The following is a 19999-nucleotide window of genomic DNA, read 5'->3' on the forward strand; positions in this document are numbered from 1 at the left end:
AGCTTATATGTGTATTACTTCAGAAGACGTAATGACTTTGGCAAAGGATTTTTTTGGTAAAGCTTCCCAAACCTGGTTTTGTTTATTTCAGGGAAGTTCAGGGAAGTAGGCCAAAATAAATGAGCCACTATTACAGCAAAAAGGCTTTGCTTTTCAGCTTTTTGTGCAGCTTTTCCACTTGAAATATCATGAGGAGATCCTGTAAAGCCTGCTCTGGAAACAGCACTGAGTAAGATAGAAGTGTTCAACCAAACAACAGATGAAAAGTGGTGGAACTGAGGCTAACTAGCAGAGGAGGAAGGGGATTAACTTTATTCCTTTGAATGGCATTTCTGCAGTGCCACCCACCCAACACACAAGTGGTGTAAAACCCCTATATACATTATCAAAAAATGATCAATCTTAGCATGTAGCATTCCAGTTTGTTGTAGAGATGATTATCAGCATTAAATGGAGTGTCAACAGATGAAATGCTTACTCAGCAAATGTCAGACAGACAACAAACAGCTGGTTGCCTCAGAGTTATGAATCTCAGGTCACAGAGGTAATCATTGTGTCTCCAGGTCGCCCTTCTCTGGTTGTTTTTATGGGCTTTTGTTTTCTGCTGACTGTGAGTAATGTCAGTGGATGGTTGAGGCATCCTATGACTGAGGTGACCGAGGAGAATCTAGACGTAAACACTATTTTCATGGCTGGTAATGACTGTTGTCTGTCAAGCATGTGATGTTATTCACATAAAAATCACCCTCTGATACCTGTAATTTTACACAATGTGATCCTGCTACATGTTCTTTTAGTTTTAGTGAGCATTGTGTTAGTTTGCTCTGTGGGCTGGTTATTTTAAAGGTAGCATTATCCTTTGCTTACTGGCACATAAAGACAACCTAGCCAGAGAAGAAGTTGTTTGTCTTTGAAGGTTTTTACCCCCTGCGTCTCATACAGAGCTGATATTAGCTGTCTGTTTATTTCTGATGATGAACTTGGCTCAGCATTCAAGAGAGAGCTTGTCTTGGCCTGCAAATTTTAACAGCCCACATTTTTTAGCTGTCTTACTCTGAACAAAACACACACACACACACACACACACACACACTCACACACACAAAGATAGGGTAGCAATACTGCTTTAACAGCCCTTTAAAGGAGAACATGTCAGCTAAAAATTGGGCAGCATATACAAAACACACATCACAGAAGACCCTATTTGAAGTTGGGCTTTAAGTATAGCACATGGAATTGGTTTCAAAAGATGTAATAAATAGTGGAATAAACAGTGTGGCAGAGCAGCATATTCTGTTTCACCACAGTATCTTTTAATTGCAGCCTTTGTAGCTGTGATAGCTTCAATAGAAATAGTTTACCATTTTAGGAAACAGGCTTATTTGCAGAGTTACATGACAAGATCGATATCATTCACGTCTGTGTGTTAGGTTTGGCGGTAGAGCCAGGAGGAAGCTGGAGGAAACAGCTAGTGTGATGGTCCAAATTTCAAATATATGCCCGCCACCACCCTTAAAACAAATTCATAAACGCATTGTATCTTGCTTGTTTAATCCATACACAAACAGTAATGTGAAAAGGGGTGATGTATGAGGGGTAAGGATGGGCATTTCAAGGAAAAATTCTATCTGATATTTACTGGGAACTATTTGATGATTCTTCGAACATCCCCCTTTTGATGGCTGTGTTAGTCTTGTGTTAGTAGCATTAAATCTTGCTCCTTGTTTGCACTCATTATCCTTGAGATTTGTCTAGAAAAATTCAGTTGACTGGATATAATTTAGTCAAATGTCTGTATGTATATGGTCCTACTATTTAGGAAATTGCCACAGAGCTCTGCATTCAAAGTGTGTCTAAACATTGATCTGGGCATGGGTATGAAACATTTTTAAAGCTTTGAATATTCCCAGGAACACAGTGGACTTGATCAGTGTGAAACAGATTATTTAAAACGTGAGGACTCTTCCCTCTTTCCAAACTCAGTGACTGGAGAAGAGGGGCCAGGAAGGTGACCAGCAGTCTTGTTGCAGCTCTAGCAGACCTTCAGAAATCTTTTGCAGAGATGGAACAACAACCATCTCAGCTATGCTAACCACCTCCTTGCTCTAACTCCATCCTAAATGCTCAAGATAAAGTGAATCATTCCAGCTAATAATGTTCTTGTCCTATAAAGAGGAGCAGCAGACAAATTGTCATTGTTATTCGTAAGCAGGACAGCAGGTCTGTCCTATCAGTTTCCTACAGAAAGATCTCTGTTCTCACAGCAAAAGTGTCACCTCTTCCACCTGCTCTTATATTTTCCAGTGTGCTCCTGGCTTCTGCAGACAGACTAGATGAGCTGGTGCTCTGGGACTATGACTCTGTTTGTACTATCTGGATTTTAAATCATTTTGGAATCATGGGCCTTCTTTAATCTCACATGACATAAATTAAGTCCTCATAATCCATCGGCCATATCTGGCTAAACACAGTTAATCTCCAGAACTATTTATTCCCTCAAATTGGATGACATTTACCCCACCCCCCACCCCCATGCCTTCCATAGAGTTAGCTTATTTTCCTTCCTGGGTAGCAAAGCTTCAAAGCTCTGAGTTTGGAGAGACAGACAGAAGAACCTCTGTGAGTCTTGTTTCCTTCTTATCAGATGAGTATGTGTCCGAGCCTTTAGCCCTGAAGGAGGATTCGAAACCGTACCTCATGAATGACAGAAAATCTGACTCTTTAAACTCTGACAGTGTCCTCTAGTGAACTTAAAGTTTCTGTAAAAGCCTTTCTTTCCTGTTGGAGAGTGAACTTTTGTTCTCTCAGTGATATTTTTTTTTTTTTTTTTTTTTTTTTGTGGAAACAAATTTTTTTTTTTTGCCTCGTCAGCAGTTTGCTTGCTCCCTGACTCCCCTTGTTTAGAGAAGCTGCTGTCATTTACTTACTTAGAGGGTTTCACTGCCCTGTTCCTCATGAAAGCATCACTTCTTTTTCTATATCTACTTTGGCAGTTTTTGTGTGGCAGGAAGAGGTTTGCTGATGTGGAGTTGAAGGGTTTGGGAGACTGAAATGACAGTTGACCACAAATGGGCAGGAATCTCTTGACCAGTACCATCCCCTGAAGTTACAAATAAGTGTATTCCATTGTGCACTTTTACTGGACACTTGAATATATTTAAAATTCTCCTCAAAGAAGAAACAAGTCCAAACAAATCATCCTCTCATCTTGGCACATTGCGACATTGGACTGAGTTTGAACACGATGGGAGCAGCTACTGTTTAAATTTTCTCTGTATGTTTTTCGTTCAGACACACAATATAAGAAATCATATAGCATATATATAGAAAACACTCCCAGGGCAGTCTGAGCCTACGGTAAGTAGTAATCTTATCCCGCAGCCTACTGTATAATTAAGTTGAGTGGTTTTTGGTGATATTGTTCTGCTGTCAGAGCTTTCATTTAAAGTTATACAGTCATAATCTGCATTTCTTTCCAGGGTCAGGGAGGGGCTTCATGCTATGATAGATATGTCTGTACAAAGCACTCTGTCATTAGACTTTTTTAATTTAGTCAGACAAAAGAAGCAACAGTAGTATTAACTGATATGCTGCAATGCTTAAGTTATGTTTACTACTGCATTGAAGTACCTTTCTTTTAGAATAAACTGCTGTAGCTGTTTTAACTCACATTAACTTATTACTACTTAACATTTAACTCATGTCACACAGACTTTGAATTACACCAGCTACCCAGGATTTCAGTGGTGACATATTTTCATGGCAGACACAGAGTATCAAAATGCCTGATCCTGAAAGGATCACTCAATTGGTGGATTGGCACAAAAGTAGTAAATCCATTTTAATAAACAATATATTATAAAGCAAAAATTACTGTTTCTAGCCTCTCAAACGTATTAGCTGGTTTTCTAAGCCGTCTATGATTGGAAATCTCTTTCTCCCTACACATGCACTGTCCTCTTTCTGATAGAAATGGGGAAAGAACAGAAGCTAGTGCTAGAGATGGAGCAGTAACAACTAGACATACTGTAGATTCACATCTGATTCTGGGACATTTGATGGATTCTCTCTGCAGATGCAGATACAAACAGCTGATAGTAGTTTCTTTTGCTACATGTCTAGGCTGTCTCCCTCACAGGGAGACATCCAAAGAGATGTTCTTTATTTTGAAAGGAGTCAGTTGAGGTGCTATGAGCATCTGATCAGTTTGCCTTGCTGTTGAGATTTTGTGGACATGTCACATACTGCAGGTTTGGGCAGAAATGTCTGGTTCACCTTGGTTAAACTGCTACAACTGTTATTGGACATTAAAAAAAAAACATTAAAAGTAATAAGAATGACCTTAAACTTATTCAGAATATGAAAATTTCAAGATGTCACTTTCCATGGAAATGGGAAGTTATAGTCCTGCTGCTGTGGCGTAATATTTACCTTCATGCATATTTTTGTAGCAACATTATTTTGAAAATTATATGCAGGTATGCCAATGATGCGCAGCAGGATTTCCCACAGGAAATTGGCAGGCACAGGAAATAAAGCCTTTATGGCTTTTCCACCCTCTCTGGGGACAGACTAGTTACCTCTTTACGTGTTTCCTTCCCCCCAAATGTATGAATTCTTCATGTGATGCAGGCAAACCAGGGTGCACCACAGGTATTACAAACATTCAGTCAAGCTTTTCATCAGGCTCAGCTGAGAGCGCAGAGAAGAGGGCAATGCTTCGGACTGCAACTGGAGGTACAGGAGGTTAGAGGGCCATGTTTTCTTTTCATACACACACAAACACACTGCAGCCTCTGGGACACAGGCAGCTCTGTGACCGCCACTACAGGAAGTGAAGGAGAGGGAGTGTTTCAGCCCTCCATCCAGTCCCTCTGCATACTACCACATCATATCAGACAGCACATTCCTAATGAGGGTTACTGAGTTCAGTGTGACGACCTCTCTAGCTTTATAGATGATGATTCCTCCAGACCAGATGGAATCTTGGTTTGATATGAAACTGATCGTATGCGTGGTTTGTCTGAGCTTCTGTACCAATTAGACGTGTTGAAATTTTGCTCTAAAAATTAGGTTTTAATCTTTCTTCATGCCAGAATGAAAACATAGAATCAAATAACTTAAGCTCACAAGGCTAGACACGATGCCCAGCTGCTTTACAACAACTGAGATTTTGTGGTTTGTAGACATCTTAGAGCTACACATCTGCGTCCAAGCCGTGTCTCTCTAGACAGAGAGTGATGTGTGAGACACTTCTTTGTTCACTCTATCACTGCAGACAGGAAATATTTGGTTATGCACAACAGAGATGTCATGGTATGATTTGCTCTGTGAACATTGTGTTTATTTAGACTGCTTTTATGAAGAGGGGCAGCTTTAGTTGAGCTCCTGTTTGATTTTAAAGCTCAAGCTCTTGCTGCACATTTGCATGATGTGGTACAACAAATAAAATCCCTCTAAAAATAACTCAACAGCTCATTTCCTCTTTGTATAATCCAAATATTTGCTTAGTTGTTTAAATGTGATGTTGAAATCCAGTATGTCTCTAGGCAGAAAATATGGGAATGCATTTACAGGCTGTCTCTGTTCTGTGTCTAGTGCTGCTATTGGTTTAATGTTAAATAGATTCTTGATCCCATAATTGTGTCTTCAAAGGCAGCCAGTCTGACAGAATAGACAGGCTGTAATCCAGCTTTATGTTACATTTTTAGCAGGCTGACGCTTCACTAGCGAGGGGCTGCCAGCCACAAGATGTACAGGAGGTACAGTGATCTCAGAATTTTTCTGTGTTTGAGTCTTATGCTATTTATGTAAAGCTTTTTCCTACTGGCATTAAACTGGTCAGCCAATAATCTAACATGCAGATGTTGTGGTTTATTGTATATTGTGTGTTTATGGGAAAATTTGCTTTCCTTTGAGTTTCAGAGTTCACTCTCAACTTTGGAAAGAGCAGTTAGACAAAACGGCCTCACCTCAAGAGTAAACAAAACCTCGCTCTATTATCTCTTCCAGGGAGGTTATGTTCTCACCCATGTCTATTTATTTTTAGCAGTATTGCACAAAAAGTACTACACCAATTTGCACCAAACTTGGTGGAGAGATGGGTCAGGACAGGCCAGGAAACCACATCCTTTTTCCTTTTATTTTTCTATTATTAAGAGCCAGACAGACATGTGTAGGACTGTTTGGCCTTGACAGAGGTATGAGCTCTGCTGAGCCATTCTTGTCTATATATGTGAAGGGTAGAGTGCCAGAATATTATACTCAAATAAACAGAAAAAGTACTGGTATAAAAAAGTCATTTAGGAAAGTTGTTGTACATTACTCCATATCACCCATACTTGAAAAAGGTGGTGGGGTAAAGAGAAATGCTGTATGATGATAAATTAAGGAACACCTTTAAGCTTCAAAATAAAGTGCATCAGCATGTCAACACATACTGCTTACAGGCAGAACAACATCATATGAGACGTCATGCATTTTTCCTTTGCTATTGATGGTCATTTTGCAGCCTCACTGATTACAGATTTTTTCTTAAAGGCAAAAAAAGTACACAAAAAGTGACTCTCACAGTAGCATGAGTAAATGTACTCTGTTACTCAGATCCCTGTGTATGTGTACTTGATAGTCAGTGGTGTATTGTGAGGACTTGAAAGGCGAGGCGATGAAGGCGCTAGAGGTTTTTCTGTCCCTCTTTTTCATCCCGCTCAGCAGTAGCAAAGCAAGATGTGAATTAACTCAGTGATGCGTAATCCCCTCAGAAGAGGAAGTGAGCAGCATGGGGCAGATCCTGCTGCACCAGACTGAGACTGAGTTCCCTGCTTTGGTTGCTCATTCTCCTGTATGCCTGTCACTCTCTCTCTTTCTCTGATCTGACAGCTAACAGAACTCCGAATCCGTCACACACTGTATCTGAGGTAGAGGAATTGACGGACTCAGTCAGGAAAGAACAGCCCACTGTCCGAGGTGAAAATCTCAGAACTGTCTGAGCAGCTCTTTCTTCTGGGTCCGTTTTGCCCCAACTTGGCTGCTTGTCCAGGCTGACAGAACGTCTACAGAAACGTCATGGAAAAGCTGCAAGCTAAAGAGGAGGGTCACAGCTCTGAACACATTCCATATCTCCTCCTCTGCCACAGCTGTGTTTATCACGAGCAGTGTTTAATCTCACTGTTTAGCAGTGAGTCAAAATGGCCTGACAGTACAGCCAAAAGAAAAAGGAATGGAGGGATAAAGAGCCGGTGCACTTGCTGCAAACATCTGTTTTAAGGCATGGCGATGGCTCTCGGATGTGGGCTTGTGTAGTGTTGAGTGCTGGTATTCTCTTCTGTCAGGATGCCATCTCAAGAGTGGTGTGGTGAAGTGGAAGTTTCACGTATCCAGATAAAGAGGCAGTACCTGACCGTAATTTGACAAGGAGGAGACAGCTCTAACTTATGATGTGATAAAAGCTCAGCTTTATACCATTAGTATATCATTGATAGGATCTCTTATTTTGCAGAATGTTATTGTTCCTGCAGAATTCCCAATGAATGGGCTGGCTCCATCAGCAGAAGTACTTTGCTTTTGGTTATTGTTGTGCCTAGTAAGGGAGCTACATCAGAATACATTTAAAGTCAGGTTTGTGTCTCTTTTAGCTCTGTTTTTGGTCTCCAGCAAGCCCTGAAGGAAGTATCTGGCTCTTTAGCAGCTAAATGTCCCACTATGTCTGTTTGCTGTTTGGTGCTGAACAGGTAATATATAGTAGCTTTATCTTTTTTGATTGCCTGCTATGGCTGAAAAGAGCGTTTATGATGCATCTCCTTTCCCATACTAAATGGCTGTGAAACCAAATACACAGGCATGCTTAATCTCTCTGAGACAAACCTAATAAGCAGAGGAGAGTTTTGTTTATAGATGGCAGACCTGGTAGCAGCTCCTCAGGACTTGTCAAACAATACCCCCATGTCAAAGCAGCTGCACTTTCACTCCTTTTATCCACTCTTGCCCTCTGAATGCCCAGGCAGCAGTGCTGTCATTTAAGGACACATTCCCAGAGCTGGTATCGTGACTCAGCCACATGCCACTCGTCATGGCAACCTCCACAGACTGAGGTTTGGGAGTGGTGCTCCAGGACTCTCAACCACACAAAAAAGGAATTAATTTGATCAGTGTCAGCTTTTCCAGTTTAAAAATGGACAGTTCTGCAACATGCAATGAATAATTAAGAAGTGAGACACGTTTATACAAAAATAGAACAGTGGGTTTTTTGCATGTGTGTTAGTCCAGACAGTGTGTTGCACAACCCTGATGATTAGACAGGATGTTTCCTGTTCACTTCTAGAAGTCTGTGTGACCTCTTTGAGGATCTGGGTCTAATCATAGGCTCTGTTTTTCTTCTCCTCTGTGTCTGAGGTTGAGTGGCAGCATAATTTTATTGTTCTTATCCCCAACTGTCATTAGTGTTTGTTGGACAGAAGGAACAGCCACTCCTAGTCAGACAACAGTGATTTCATTTGTTAGTGACCTAATTTCTCAGTCTTCACTCCTCCGTTAGATCATAAGTCTGTCTTCACTTGAACTCCTTAGAAAGGCAAATGTAATGGCAGTTGTTGGAAAAATGACTGTTGCTTGTAACTGCTTATTTCCAACAGGTATACAGAACAGTACAAAGGCTTTTTATGAAAGAGCTTAGAGTAATTTCCCTGATGATAGTGACTGCCAGTGTGTGAAACAAAAGACTGAATCATCTTAAAGGATCATTTTTGTATTTGTATATGTAAATGATTGATGGAATCGATGCAGTATTGAGCAAGAACAGTGTAAAAGGGCCCCTGCGAAAAGCTGCTGCAATGTAATCCAATGGAGAATTGACTTGTGTGTGTGTGTGTGTGTGTGTGTGTGGTGTGTGTGTGTGTGTGTGTGTGTGTGTGTGTGTGTGACTTTCAGTAATGGAGAAAGTATTCAGATCCTTTAGGTAAGAGTACCACACAATAACACAAACTAAGCAATCAAGGCAGCAGGTGGCCAGCAACTAACATCTTCTGCTTGGTAAAATTATTGTCTTTGTCATTGTGGAGTCTGGGAGTGATACATAGAGATGTTTCTGGTTAAATAAAAAGGATCTTACTCTTTAATAAAAAGGTCTATCTCTGTAGGAATCCTATCCATAACACTGTCAGACACTTAAAATAACAATCTGAGCCTGTCATCAAAAAAATGGCAAAAACAAGAACTTAAATAGATGATTGCCCATTGGATCACACTGTAGCAGCTGTTGCCAGATACACTGTTATTGCTCAATACTGCTCCAATTTTTGTGTCTATCAATCATTTACACCCAAAAATATGGGAATATAAGGCCCAGGTTCAAAAATACCAGAATAATAAGATCTGAGTGATCTAGGCCTGCAAATAACAGTTATTTCATTATCAGTTAATCTGACGATTCTCAGCATTTTCCTCGACTAATGACCTAAAGGATTGGTTATCAATATACTGTAATTACTGTTTAATTTTCTGTGTATCAGTAGAATTGATTAACTGACTAATTGTTTTTAAATGCAGCAATGTATGTTCCCTAACACTATGTGGTTTTCACAAAGGACTGTGGGGGTTCTAGGCACCTTAATGATGCCATATGCTGCTTTTTACAACAGCTCAGATCCTGTTGGGAATTCTGTTAGAACAATTTTCCAGCTCAGGATCATCACCACTCACCTATCATTCTACATATTTCCTCTGATACAGAATTCCTGGATTTGACCCGCTTGAGTCTGCTCTGATAAAGCGTGCCCATCTCTTCTCTGTCCACTCCTTCTCAATCCCTGACAGCAGCTTAATGAATGTGGTCTTTGTGGAGGGTCTTGGAACAACTAGTGTGAAATAAGCCTGTTGAGTAAAGCAAGGAGTCAAGGACTCCTCTTGTTTTAGGGTGGCCTGCGGCAGGACGACCGAGACAAATCACAGTTTCAACAAAGTCCAGTGGGACACGACTTAGTCCCTGAAGGCTTACCTGCTGTTGGATTTATTCCAGTGCAGACAAGTTAATGAGTGCAGTACAAAAGAGGCACTTTGCCCTGTGTTGGTAGTAGACGTGGATTAGGTCACTGCTGTAAAACTCCAGCTGCTCTGATTTTTCACTGTTGTAGCACAGAAGGTCAAACTGTTCTCTCAGGAAGCGGAAACTGTGAGCTTGACTCTCACACTGTAGGAATTACTTTTTTGTCCAGTTATTATTTAGTTATTATTTTTTTAAACAAAGGAGATTTAAGATAAATTACTCAAAAATTAAAGACCTAATTATTGTTATATTTCTTCTTTTTTTTTTTTTTTTTTTCAGATCATTACAGCTCAGGATAACACACACACTTACACTGAGGAGACTGACACTGATCACAAATACAGGCAACGTTTAAATGGTTTTTCTTTTCCTTTGTGATGTCCTGGAACACCGACCTCACTCATGCTCTTGTTGCTGAATGGGAGCAAATTGCTGCAGCCAGGTTCAGAATTTGGTTGAATACTTTCCCAGAGGAACAGAGATCAGCAATTACATACTGGTGCATATTGGTCCTTTGCACAATGCTTCTGTGGTTGTGGTATTGACTTTTTTGAGTTCATGCCTCAGAACATTTGCAGTTTGTGTTCAGCAGTTTTGCTTTTTTTTCTTTCTTGTAAATTTCCCCACTGTGAAACTAATAAAGGATTATCTTATCTTATCTGATCTTAAATAAACAAATTCACACTGTTGTCATTCGTACCAGCAGCAGGCTGCTGCACTCAACTCAGATATGTACTGTTTACTGTCGTTATCACATGATGTCTTTCTAGAGCTGCGACGATTCGTTGATCTAGATAAAATTCATCTGCAGCTATTGTCATGGTCAAATAATCATTCTTAAAGTGAAAATGCCAAACATTTGTTGTTTCTAGCTTCTCAGATGTAATGATTTGAATGAGTTTGTGCTAACATCCTCTTTACTCTTCTCTTGTCCAGGTCATGGAGAATGTCACTGCGGCGAGTGTAAATGCCACGCTGGTTACATTGGCGACAACTGTAACTGTTCCACGGAGACGTCGTCCTGCATCTCAGATGATGGACAGATGTGCAGCGGGCGAGGTAACTGCGTGTGCGGCCGCTGTCAGTGCACTGAGCCAGGGGCCTTTGGAGATACCTGTGAAAAATGCCCCACCTGCCCCGATGCCTGTGGCACTAAAAGGTAAAGTCTGAGCGCTTCACATCACGGAGGAATTAGCATGTATATTTTTTGTGATGATTCTGTCAGTTGATGGTAAAGATAGATGGTTCTGTGTTGGAGACAAAAAGTGAAAAATTGTAAAAACATGCAGCAGTTTAACTTGAAGGGACCTGCTTCAGTGATGAGACGCAGTCAGGCAGGCAAACAGGGAAAAGGTCAAATCATCAAACACATCGAGTCCAAAACTAAAGTCATAAGCCTCGCATAACTCACTCACTGATGGACTTATCTAAGCTTTGATGACACAGTCATAAGAGGGCTGTTCAGATAACTCTCATGCCATTTGTGACCTCAAGAAGTGAAACTGTTGCCCTGCCATTTGAACTTGCATCATTCAGTATGGCAGCTCAGGCTCTTTGAGGTTGGGGTTAAATGCCTATCAGACGTCTAGTAAAGAGAATGGTCTTCTGTGAGGGCAGGGTTACTGCTGTGTCCTCTCAACGCGCCTCCTTATATACACATGGCTCCAGTTTTCCAAGGCAGAGGCAGTCTGTATGGAACAACCTTTGATCCCTTGAGCAGACTAGACTCAGAGACAGACTGCTTTGACAGTAATGTGTGTTCATGTTTGTGGCAAGAGCCAACCAAATATTTGTGATTTGTTTTTTGTGCAGATCCGGGGGGTTTTGAGCTCAGGAATGTTCAGGGATGTCCTCAATGTACCAATGCCAAATCCAATTAAATATAATATTTTTGTTATATGGATATATTTTTTCTTTCATAATACAACTGCACAATGTATTCAAATTCAAAAGCAGTTTAAATATTTGACAGCTCTGCATTAGCAAGATACAGGATGCATCACATCTTTTTGTTGCGTTTTTGTATTGTTATATATCATACACTCAGTTGGCAGTTTATTAGGCACGCCTAGCCAAATACAGTCTAACACAACCACCCTGTAATAAATCTGAGGAGAGCGGAGTGTCACTGTGAATCTGTTGTGGCTGAAAGCCTCGGACAGAAGTTGCACAGCCTCTTTTCATCGGTAAAATGCCCCTGAAGCTCAGAGTGACTGTGCTGACATCGCTCACTGATGCAAACACTGAACCATCAGTAACTGAAATCACCGGCTGCAGTTTATTTATATTGTGTGCTGCACGGTTCACCCACTGATGAGTTGCTTACAACTTTCTGCTGAGATTCCCAGTGGACATTTTCAACAGCTGATGCACTCAGAGCCAAAATAACAAGCAGCATTATAATAACAAACTTAGAGGATTGCTCATATTGATTGCTAGCTCATAAATGCAGATAAAAAGAAGGAGAGTATAAACTGTGCTTGTTTTTTTCCTCTGAACCTCTTCTCCTCTGCTTCAGGGAGTGTATCGAGTGCCGGCTTTTCAACTCAGGACGAATCGCAGACAACCAGACTTGCCAGCGCCTGTGCAAGGATGAAATCATCACTGTGGAGACCCTCAGTGAGAACACACTCATGCTACACACACAGCAAACAGACCAGCTGGCTGGCAGAGAAAAGTATTCAACATCTGTAGCATCTGCAACAGTTTCGTTTTTCATATTACATACCTCCGTGACTGTCACTTTTTATTACACTATTGTTATTGTGGGGCCCTGGCAAAGTACAGTAAGACGTCATGAGATATATTTAACACCTCTTGTGTGAGACGGCACATACAGACATTCACAGGGGCCAAACAGCATGCTGACATTCCAAGAATAACCAAATTTTATATATTCATATTTAAAAATGGCAAAATGTGTGTGAACACATGAATGTAATCAAGCAGTTACAAAAATTGTAAAAAAAAAAAAAAAAAAAAAAAAAAAAATGTGCTACTTGCCTTACATACAGTCCTAACAGAATTATGCTATGGTACTGAATTAAAATCTGGGGCAGTTGTGTCTGGAGAGGCTGTAGCTCAGTTGGTGGAGCAGGTCAGGCATGAATCTTGAATCAAAAGGCTGGTGATTTGTCTCTGATGTCCAAGCATCGAAGTGTCCTTGAGCAAGACACTGAAACCCAAATGTCTCCCATTTAAATGCCTAAGCCCAAGTGTTTTTACACACAGAAAGCTTTTCAACTGTGTTTTTCACGCACAACTGACTGAACAGATAAACTCCTACTGTAATGGTTCCAGTCAACACAGCTCACTTTTCACTCACACCATATGCACAAATGTAACCTTTTCCTGCATTTTACCCACACAACCAGTGATCGTGTGCAGGTGACGTTACCTGACATGTTAGTATGTTGATGTTAGCATTTAGCTCAAAGCGCAGCTCTGCCTCATACAGGTGTTAGAATGGCTGCAGACACATCTTTCCTTGTTTAAGACCCCCCACCTCTGTGATTAGTCATGACAGCATACAAAGTGTGCACTGGTCATTCATGTCCTGGATGTTTATATTATTATGTGGCAGGTGGCACTCTGGGCGGCTCTCAGCTCCACAGGCACCCTCACTCCACACAGCAGGAAACAACAGCCACCCCCAGCCAAACCCCTTATTTGGTTCAAAGAGTTGAGTCCAATCTACTCAAGTCCAATTTACTATGAGTGTTTCAGTCTCTAAGGCTGGGAGTCAGGAGATGTTTAGGAATGTATCAATAAGTGCACAGTGATTTATGGCCATTTGTGGCACTGAGATGCTGCATTGCTTTGCACAGAGGAGATAAAGGGGACTGTCGGTCATGTGTTTAGTTATAGAGGCTATTATAAGACCATTCCATATTGGCCCAGCATGGCCCTGGCCCAGATCTTACGTGTTTCATCGCATTCCCCACTAGTTCAGCCATCTGACTGGCCTTAATGGACTCCACATGTACATTCCAGATACTTTGTGCATGAAATAAAGTGGGAGGGGTTGATGGGGGGGACTGAGCACAGGGAGGGGTGGACCAGGGCAGTCTGACCTCACCCACCCTCATGAGCTTTTCAGACTTTTTGGGTGATGAAGATTGACTGAAAACAAGGGCACCCAGAATATCTGAGTCTCAATCAGGGAATGCATTTTTTGTGATATCACAGCAAAGAAATTCAGGCTATGTGACAAGTGTTCTCTGTTTTCCCTGAGCATGACATTCCCCATTGATTTTACCTCATCTTTTTCTCTCTTTGCTCCTGAATCTGAAGCCAAACTTTGATCTGATGATAATATTAATGGTATCACCTCCCTCAAATTAAGACATAAAAATGAGAAATGTATAGTTCTTTGCCCAATTAGAAGAATTTTCCATAAATTAACATAAAGAGCAAAGAAGCATGAAGATAGTAAGCAAAAACAAGTCAATAAAAGTGACCTTTAGTGAACTCAACACGTTGTTTGGGAGGCTGTTCTTGCTCTCCAGCATGCTGTTGTCATTTGGTTTTGTTCATTATTTTTTATAGTGTGTTTCTAGGTCATTTTCCTGCCTTTTCTCCATGTAGTCCTTTCAACGTAATAAGCCCTAGGAAGAAATTTACTTCCAAGTGACTGAAGCTGAGTGCGTTTCTCTGTTTTCCCTCTCAGAAACTGACGACCCCGGTGCTGTGCTTTGTCTGTATAAGACAGATAATGATTGTGTCATGAAATTCACATATTCTGAGCACGTCAGTGGACTGTCCATCCTCGCAGCGCTTCAAGAGCCAGGTCAGTACTTTCAACAACAACAAATGATGTATTCTTTCCTTTTTAACCACAGTGGGTTTTAGCTCAGAATTTGACACCTGCTAAGAGTCAGGTTCCTTTTAATTAATTTTATATGACGAATAACTTGTACAGATTCTACAGTACAGATGATTCTTTCCATGCTGGCTACTATCAGAGCATGTGGGGATTAATAAATACACATTCTCCAAATTCAGCCAGTCACATCACTGCATTTATATCTCTGAAACAGCTGTGCCAATCAAAGCGAAGCATGAAAACAACAGTTCAACAAATGGGGAAGAGAACAGCAGAGCAGCATGAGAGGAACACACAGCATCAGATGTGGTGTTGTATAATCTGATACAAGAATATATTATCAAATGCTGATTTAAAAACAGCAAAAAAAAAAAAAAAAAAGTTAGGCAAATATGCTTCAGGCAGAAGATTTATCAAAACATCTCTCCTGCTGCCTTCAAATGGTTTGTTTAATGAACTAAAGGAGAAACAGCTGTGAATAACAGTTATAGATAGTTACAGATAAATGCAGACTGTTTTCCTGATGTTGCTTATCTAAATGCAGTCCCTGGTTTATTTATATTGGAACACCTGAAACATACGTGGTTCTGAGATGCTAACAGCTCACTTGGCACTATCTCATTTGAACAAACCTCCCATCTGTTTGCGGTTCTCCTCTCACCTGTGCACTGTGCGCGCTGCACTGGACACCACACAGACAGGCAAAGCCAATTCCAAATTCAGGGAAATGCCAAACTGTTGGAGTGCTGCTCACACTGATGGTTGTGCCCTCCATGTATAAATTTACCTCTCCCCATATCAGAGTGTGGTGGCGGGCCAGATGCCCTGACGGTGCTGCTGGCCGTGGTCGGCAGCATCCTGCTGGTGGGAGTTGTGCTGCTCGCTGTGTGGAAGTTGGTCATTACTATTCATGACCGGAGAGAGTTTGCACGCTTCCAAAGCGCACGCTCACGTGCCCGATACGAGATGGTAAGGATGATCTTCCTCACCATTTCCTTACATTTTGTTTGGACATCGTTTACCATTTCTCCAAGTACCAGAAATGCGAGGCTCATAATCAAATGCCTTCTGTTTCTCTCACAATCTCAGGCCTCCAACCCTCTGTACAAGCAGCCTGTCTCTACACATTTTGTAGAAACAGATTTCAACATGTATGGGAAGTCCTACAACGGAGGGGTCCACTGATCCCTAAGCACAGGGCGCGGCAGGACCGGTCCAACAAATAGATCCCTGGAAGACGGGGCCAAGGTGAATGGCGGACTGAACACACTGGTCCCTCCGCACGGTGCACAACTGATAACAGAAGTGAAAAGAACGAGACTGTCCAAAGGGTGGGAATTTGTGGCCTTTTTGTCTTTACAGAGAAGATTCAAGCCTATCAGAGAGAAGCATTTTGACTTCTTTTTCTTCATCTGTGTGCTTTGCTCATGACTGTGGCGGCAACGAAGCATGAACTCCTTGGTCTTGTCTAGAGAGAGACACAGAAAGAGAAAGTAGAGTTAGCAGTGAGTTTGTCTGCAGTTACTCTCATGAAATCCATAACTTCAACAGCATAAAACCAGCGTTCAGTCTTTGTACAGAGCAGGCTTATATTTGTATATTTTTATAAACACTAAAAATGCTCTTTTTAGTCAAAACTATGCACCCCACAGGATTCTGAACAAGTTGAATTTCACTCTTCTTCAGATAATTTCAAAATCACAGGATTATTAAAAGCACATATTTCTGAAGGTTTCTATGATGATGTGGTACTACTAACATTTACTAAGCAATAGACTTCTTACCTTCATTTTGCACAGAGAATTTTAAGAGTCAAGTCTTGTAAAGATTGAATTTTCTTTAATGTTGTGTTTGTGTGAGCGTGTGTTACTGTATGCTCCAATTGCACTCCCTTCTCTTAATCTGAATGGCAGGGTGCCAATTTACCAACCCCACCCCCAGCCTCTGAACCCCTGTTTGTAAAAGACCAAAACCAGCAATGTGGTAGTCTTTCAGTGCTTTGAGACTTCTCTGAAGACATACTTCACTTAACCCTCATGCATCATTATGGACATTTTTGTCCTTAATGACTGAAGAGGGTAGTAAATTAAACTGATGCCTGAGGGTTAAAAACATGTCAAAAGTGTAAAGTTTCATTTGAATAAAAAGCTGTTCCATTCCCTGAAACAGGTGGGCAATGTAGTTTCTAGCAAACATTGCTTAAACTGGAGGAAACAGTGAGTTTGTTGGGGACTATTTTCAGCAGCGGATTAGTACACATTTGGAGCTCCAATGAGTACTTATATTAAAGAAAAGCTTTAACAGTTATTAGTTGAGTAGTAAATTAGTCAAAACTACTTCCAGCTTCAGAAGTCTGTGTCAGGATTTGCTGCTTTATTTGGTGTCACCTTGGGCATTAGAAAATTGTGACAGGCATTTTTTTTACTATCCAGACATTTTATAGACCAAACAATTAACTGAGAAAAAAATTGGCAGATTAATCATTAATGAAAAGAAGCTTTAGGCACAGCCCTAATTTACAGCAACAGGACTGTGTTCTGTGGGACTGACGTCAAATTAATTATAGTGGCTGTGGTGTGTTCAGTGCAGTGAAGGGACATTACCCACCCAACGCAATGAATCAATTCATTGCTGGTTTTGGTCTTTTTTATTGGATTTATAATATGACAGTAAAAAAAAGTGTAAAATATCACCAACCTCTGAATCCTTACACTCATGACAAGATCACCTCTAACTTGGAATATCAACACATAAACATAAACTTGGGCTTTATTTTCCCATGTTTCTGCATGTAAATGATTGATGGGGACAAAAACCTTTGGAATCCATGTTATATTATGCAAGAACAGTGTAGCCGGCCACCACAACAGCTGCAATGTAATCAAATTGGCAGGCATCCACTAAAGTGCTCAAATTGTTATTTTAAGTGTCTGACAACATTATGGATAAGATTCCTACAGAGATAGAGCTTTGTATTAAAGAGGAAGATACTTCTTGATTAAGCAGAAACATCATCATATATCTCTACCAGACTCCACTGACAAAAACAGGAATTTTACTGAGCAGAACACAGGAGTTGCCAGAATACTGCTGCCTTGATCAGTTAGTTTGTGTTGTTGTGTGGTACTTTGACTTATGTAAAGGAACTAAATACTTCCTCCACCACTGAAAGTCACACATATCCATACTGTCAGTTAAGTATAATAACTATCTGAGCCAGTCAGTGGCAAAAACAAGCATTTTAGTGGATGTGCTTTGACGCAGATGTGACCCGTTGGATTACATTACAGCAGCTGTTTGCCCCAATCCCAAAAACATGGGAAAATAAAGCCCAGGTTCAAAAAGAAGTTATCGGAGGCCGGAGTGTGCCCGAAGCCTAGAGAAGCAAGCTTGTTACTGGAGGGTCGTCAGTTCAGTTCATGGGGCAGGATTAAACCAAGGTGGGAAAAGTGAAAAAGCTTCCCTCATCCACGCCACTGTGGTACCCTTGAACCAGGCCCAGCTGCTCAGTGGGTCAGTACTGTGGTCATACTGTGTGAATGTGTGAGGTTGCCTCAGTGAAACTAGCCCGATTAAATAAAGGTAAAAAGTGGATTTGACTGGCTGCTACAATATAAATTCCCTGCGACACTGTGTCCACCCTGCCAGCTGTGGGACTGGGTGGGAATCCTCAAAGGACAGCATGCAGGGTCATAAATCTACCGTCACTGTTCCCACAGGAAGAGGCAGCGTGTGAACTGTCACAGAGAATTCTGACAGCAGGACATGTTAGGACCGGTGAGTCTGGGAGAGGGGGGACGGTGCTCTGTGGCCTTTTTGTTTTTGGATGGTCTTACAGTAAAAGTGGCAGGGACTTGGAGTTAATGTGTGTAAGAGTGTGATTGAGAGATAAGAGTGTATGTAAATAATATTACTTGGGTACATACATGTACATACAGTGCCAAATGAAATGGAAACGTTTTCAGCCATGGAGTTTGAACTTGGCTTGGCTGTGTGTCTTGGCACAGTTTACTAAAACTCACCGATCACCACCTTTTTTTTTTTTTCAGCTCAAACATAAATCATTAGTGCAGCAGCATTCTTCCTGTACAGTCCTGAACATTTTCACATGGATGAACAGTCCACCAGAGGACTTGCGCCCATACATGTTTATGTAATACTGCACACAGAGCAAGAACAATAAATCTGCTTATGTCAAAAGTCAGTGAGTCTGTTGTGTTTGGCTAAAGTCGTATGCTACATATTTATTGAGAGAAGGAGTGGCATAAATCTGAGGTCTAATTTTAAACATCACACATTACTGTGCACACTTCATAGTGTAGTAAAACATCTGTTTGCACCACTAACTGTTTGATGTGTGATCACACAGTCAGGAAGGCTGGTCTGATGTGTCCTCTGGTGCTGTAATTTACACCTTCTTGGTCAGACGCCTCCCAGATATGATGATGATGATGATGATGCAGAAGCTTTTGCAAAATGACCCTGTAATTATGTGTTTAGTAAACTCTTCAAACTGACATATTGCTTTGTTTTATTTTAAAGTATTATATCTCTACGGGCCCATTATTGTAAATGTGTGTGGAGGGTTGTGAGCTCATACTAAAGGTTCTGAATGTAGATACAAAATATTAATATAAATATTAAGCCTTAAAAGTTGTTAAATAGTCTTACATTTGAATTAATGACGTCTTAATTGCCACCAACTCAAAACCAGTTAAGTTTTCTTGGATGAAAGTTCCATTGAACCTTCTTTTTACTTTATACTTGCACTTGTCTGTTGGCAAAATATAGATTAACCTAACTTACTCTGCACAGGACCACATCTCCAATTCCTGGATAAGAAAATAATGATTTGGTTAAAAATAATTTTGAAAAGGTTTCACAACTTTCCTCACATATTTGGAAATAATCCCTCTTCAATAAAGGTCCCATATACAGTATACCTCCTGTTTAGATCTTGGTGGGTTGATGAGGACATTGGACCATCTTTGGTTTCTCTAAACATTTTCACACAGTAGAAAAATCTAAATGAATCTATTTCTCTTGTATGTACAGGTCACAAACGTCTCATGTGTCTCTGTAGCTTGCTTTTAACTTCTAACAAAAGAAACTACAGGCTGTGATGTGGAACAAGT

General features: G+C 40.8%; 1 protein-coding gene across 1 annotated transcript in view; it reads left to right on the plus strand.

The window, feature by feature from the left end:
- The window catches only part of itgb5 (integrin, beta 5), a 46507-nt gene extending 27439 nt beyond the window's left edge, over window positions 1-19068 (plus strand). The window contains exons 12-16 of the mRNA XM_018704324.2: window positions 10976-11198; window positions 12558-12658; window positions 14709-14828; window positions 15667-15833; window positions 15954-19068. Coding sequence (XP_018559840.1) covers window positions 10976-11198; window positions 12558-12658; window positions 14709-14828; window positions 15667-15833; window positions 15954-16049 — 707 coding nt within the window. The 3' untranslated portion in view covers window positions 16050-19068. The remainder of the gene's footprint in view (window positions 1-10975; window positions 11199-12557; window positions 12659-14708; window positions 14829-15666; window positions 15834-15953) is intronic.
- Window positions 19069-19999: the final 931 nt, after the last annotated feature.

This window comes from Lates calcarifer, linkage group LG1 (assembly GCF_001640805.2).
Source record: "Lates calcarifer isolate ASB-BC8 linkage group LG1, TLL_Latcal_v3, whole genome shotgun sequence".
In the NCBI taxonomy this organism is placed as follows: domain Eukaryota; kingdom Metazoa; phylum Chordata; class Actinopteri; family Centropomidae; genus Lates; species Lates calcarifer.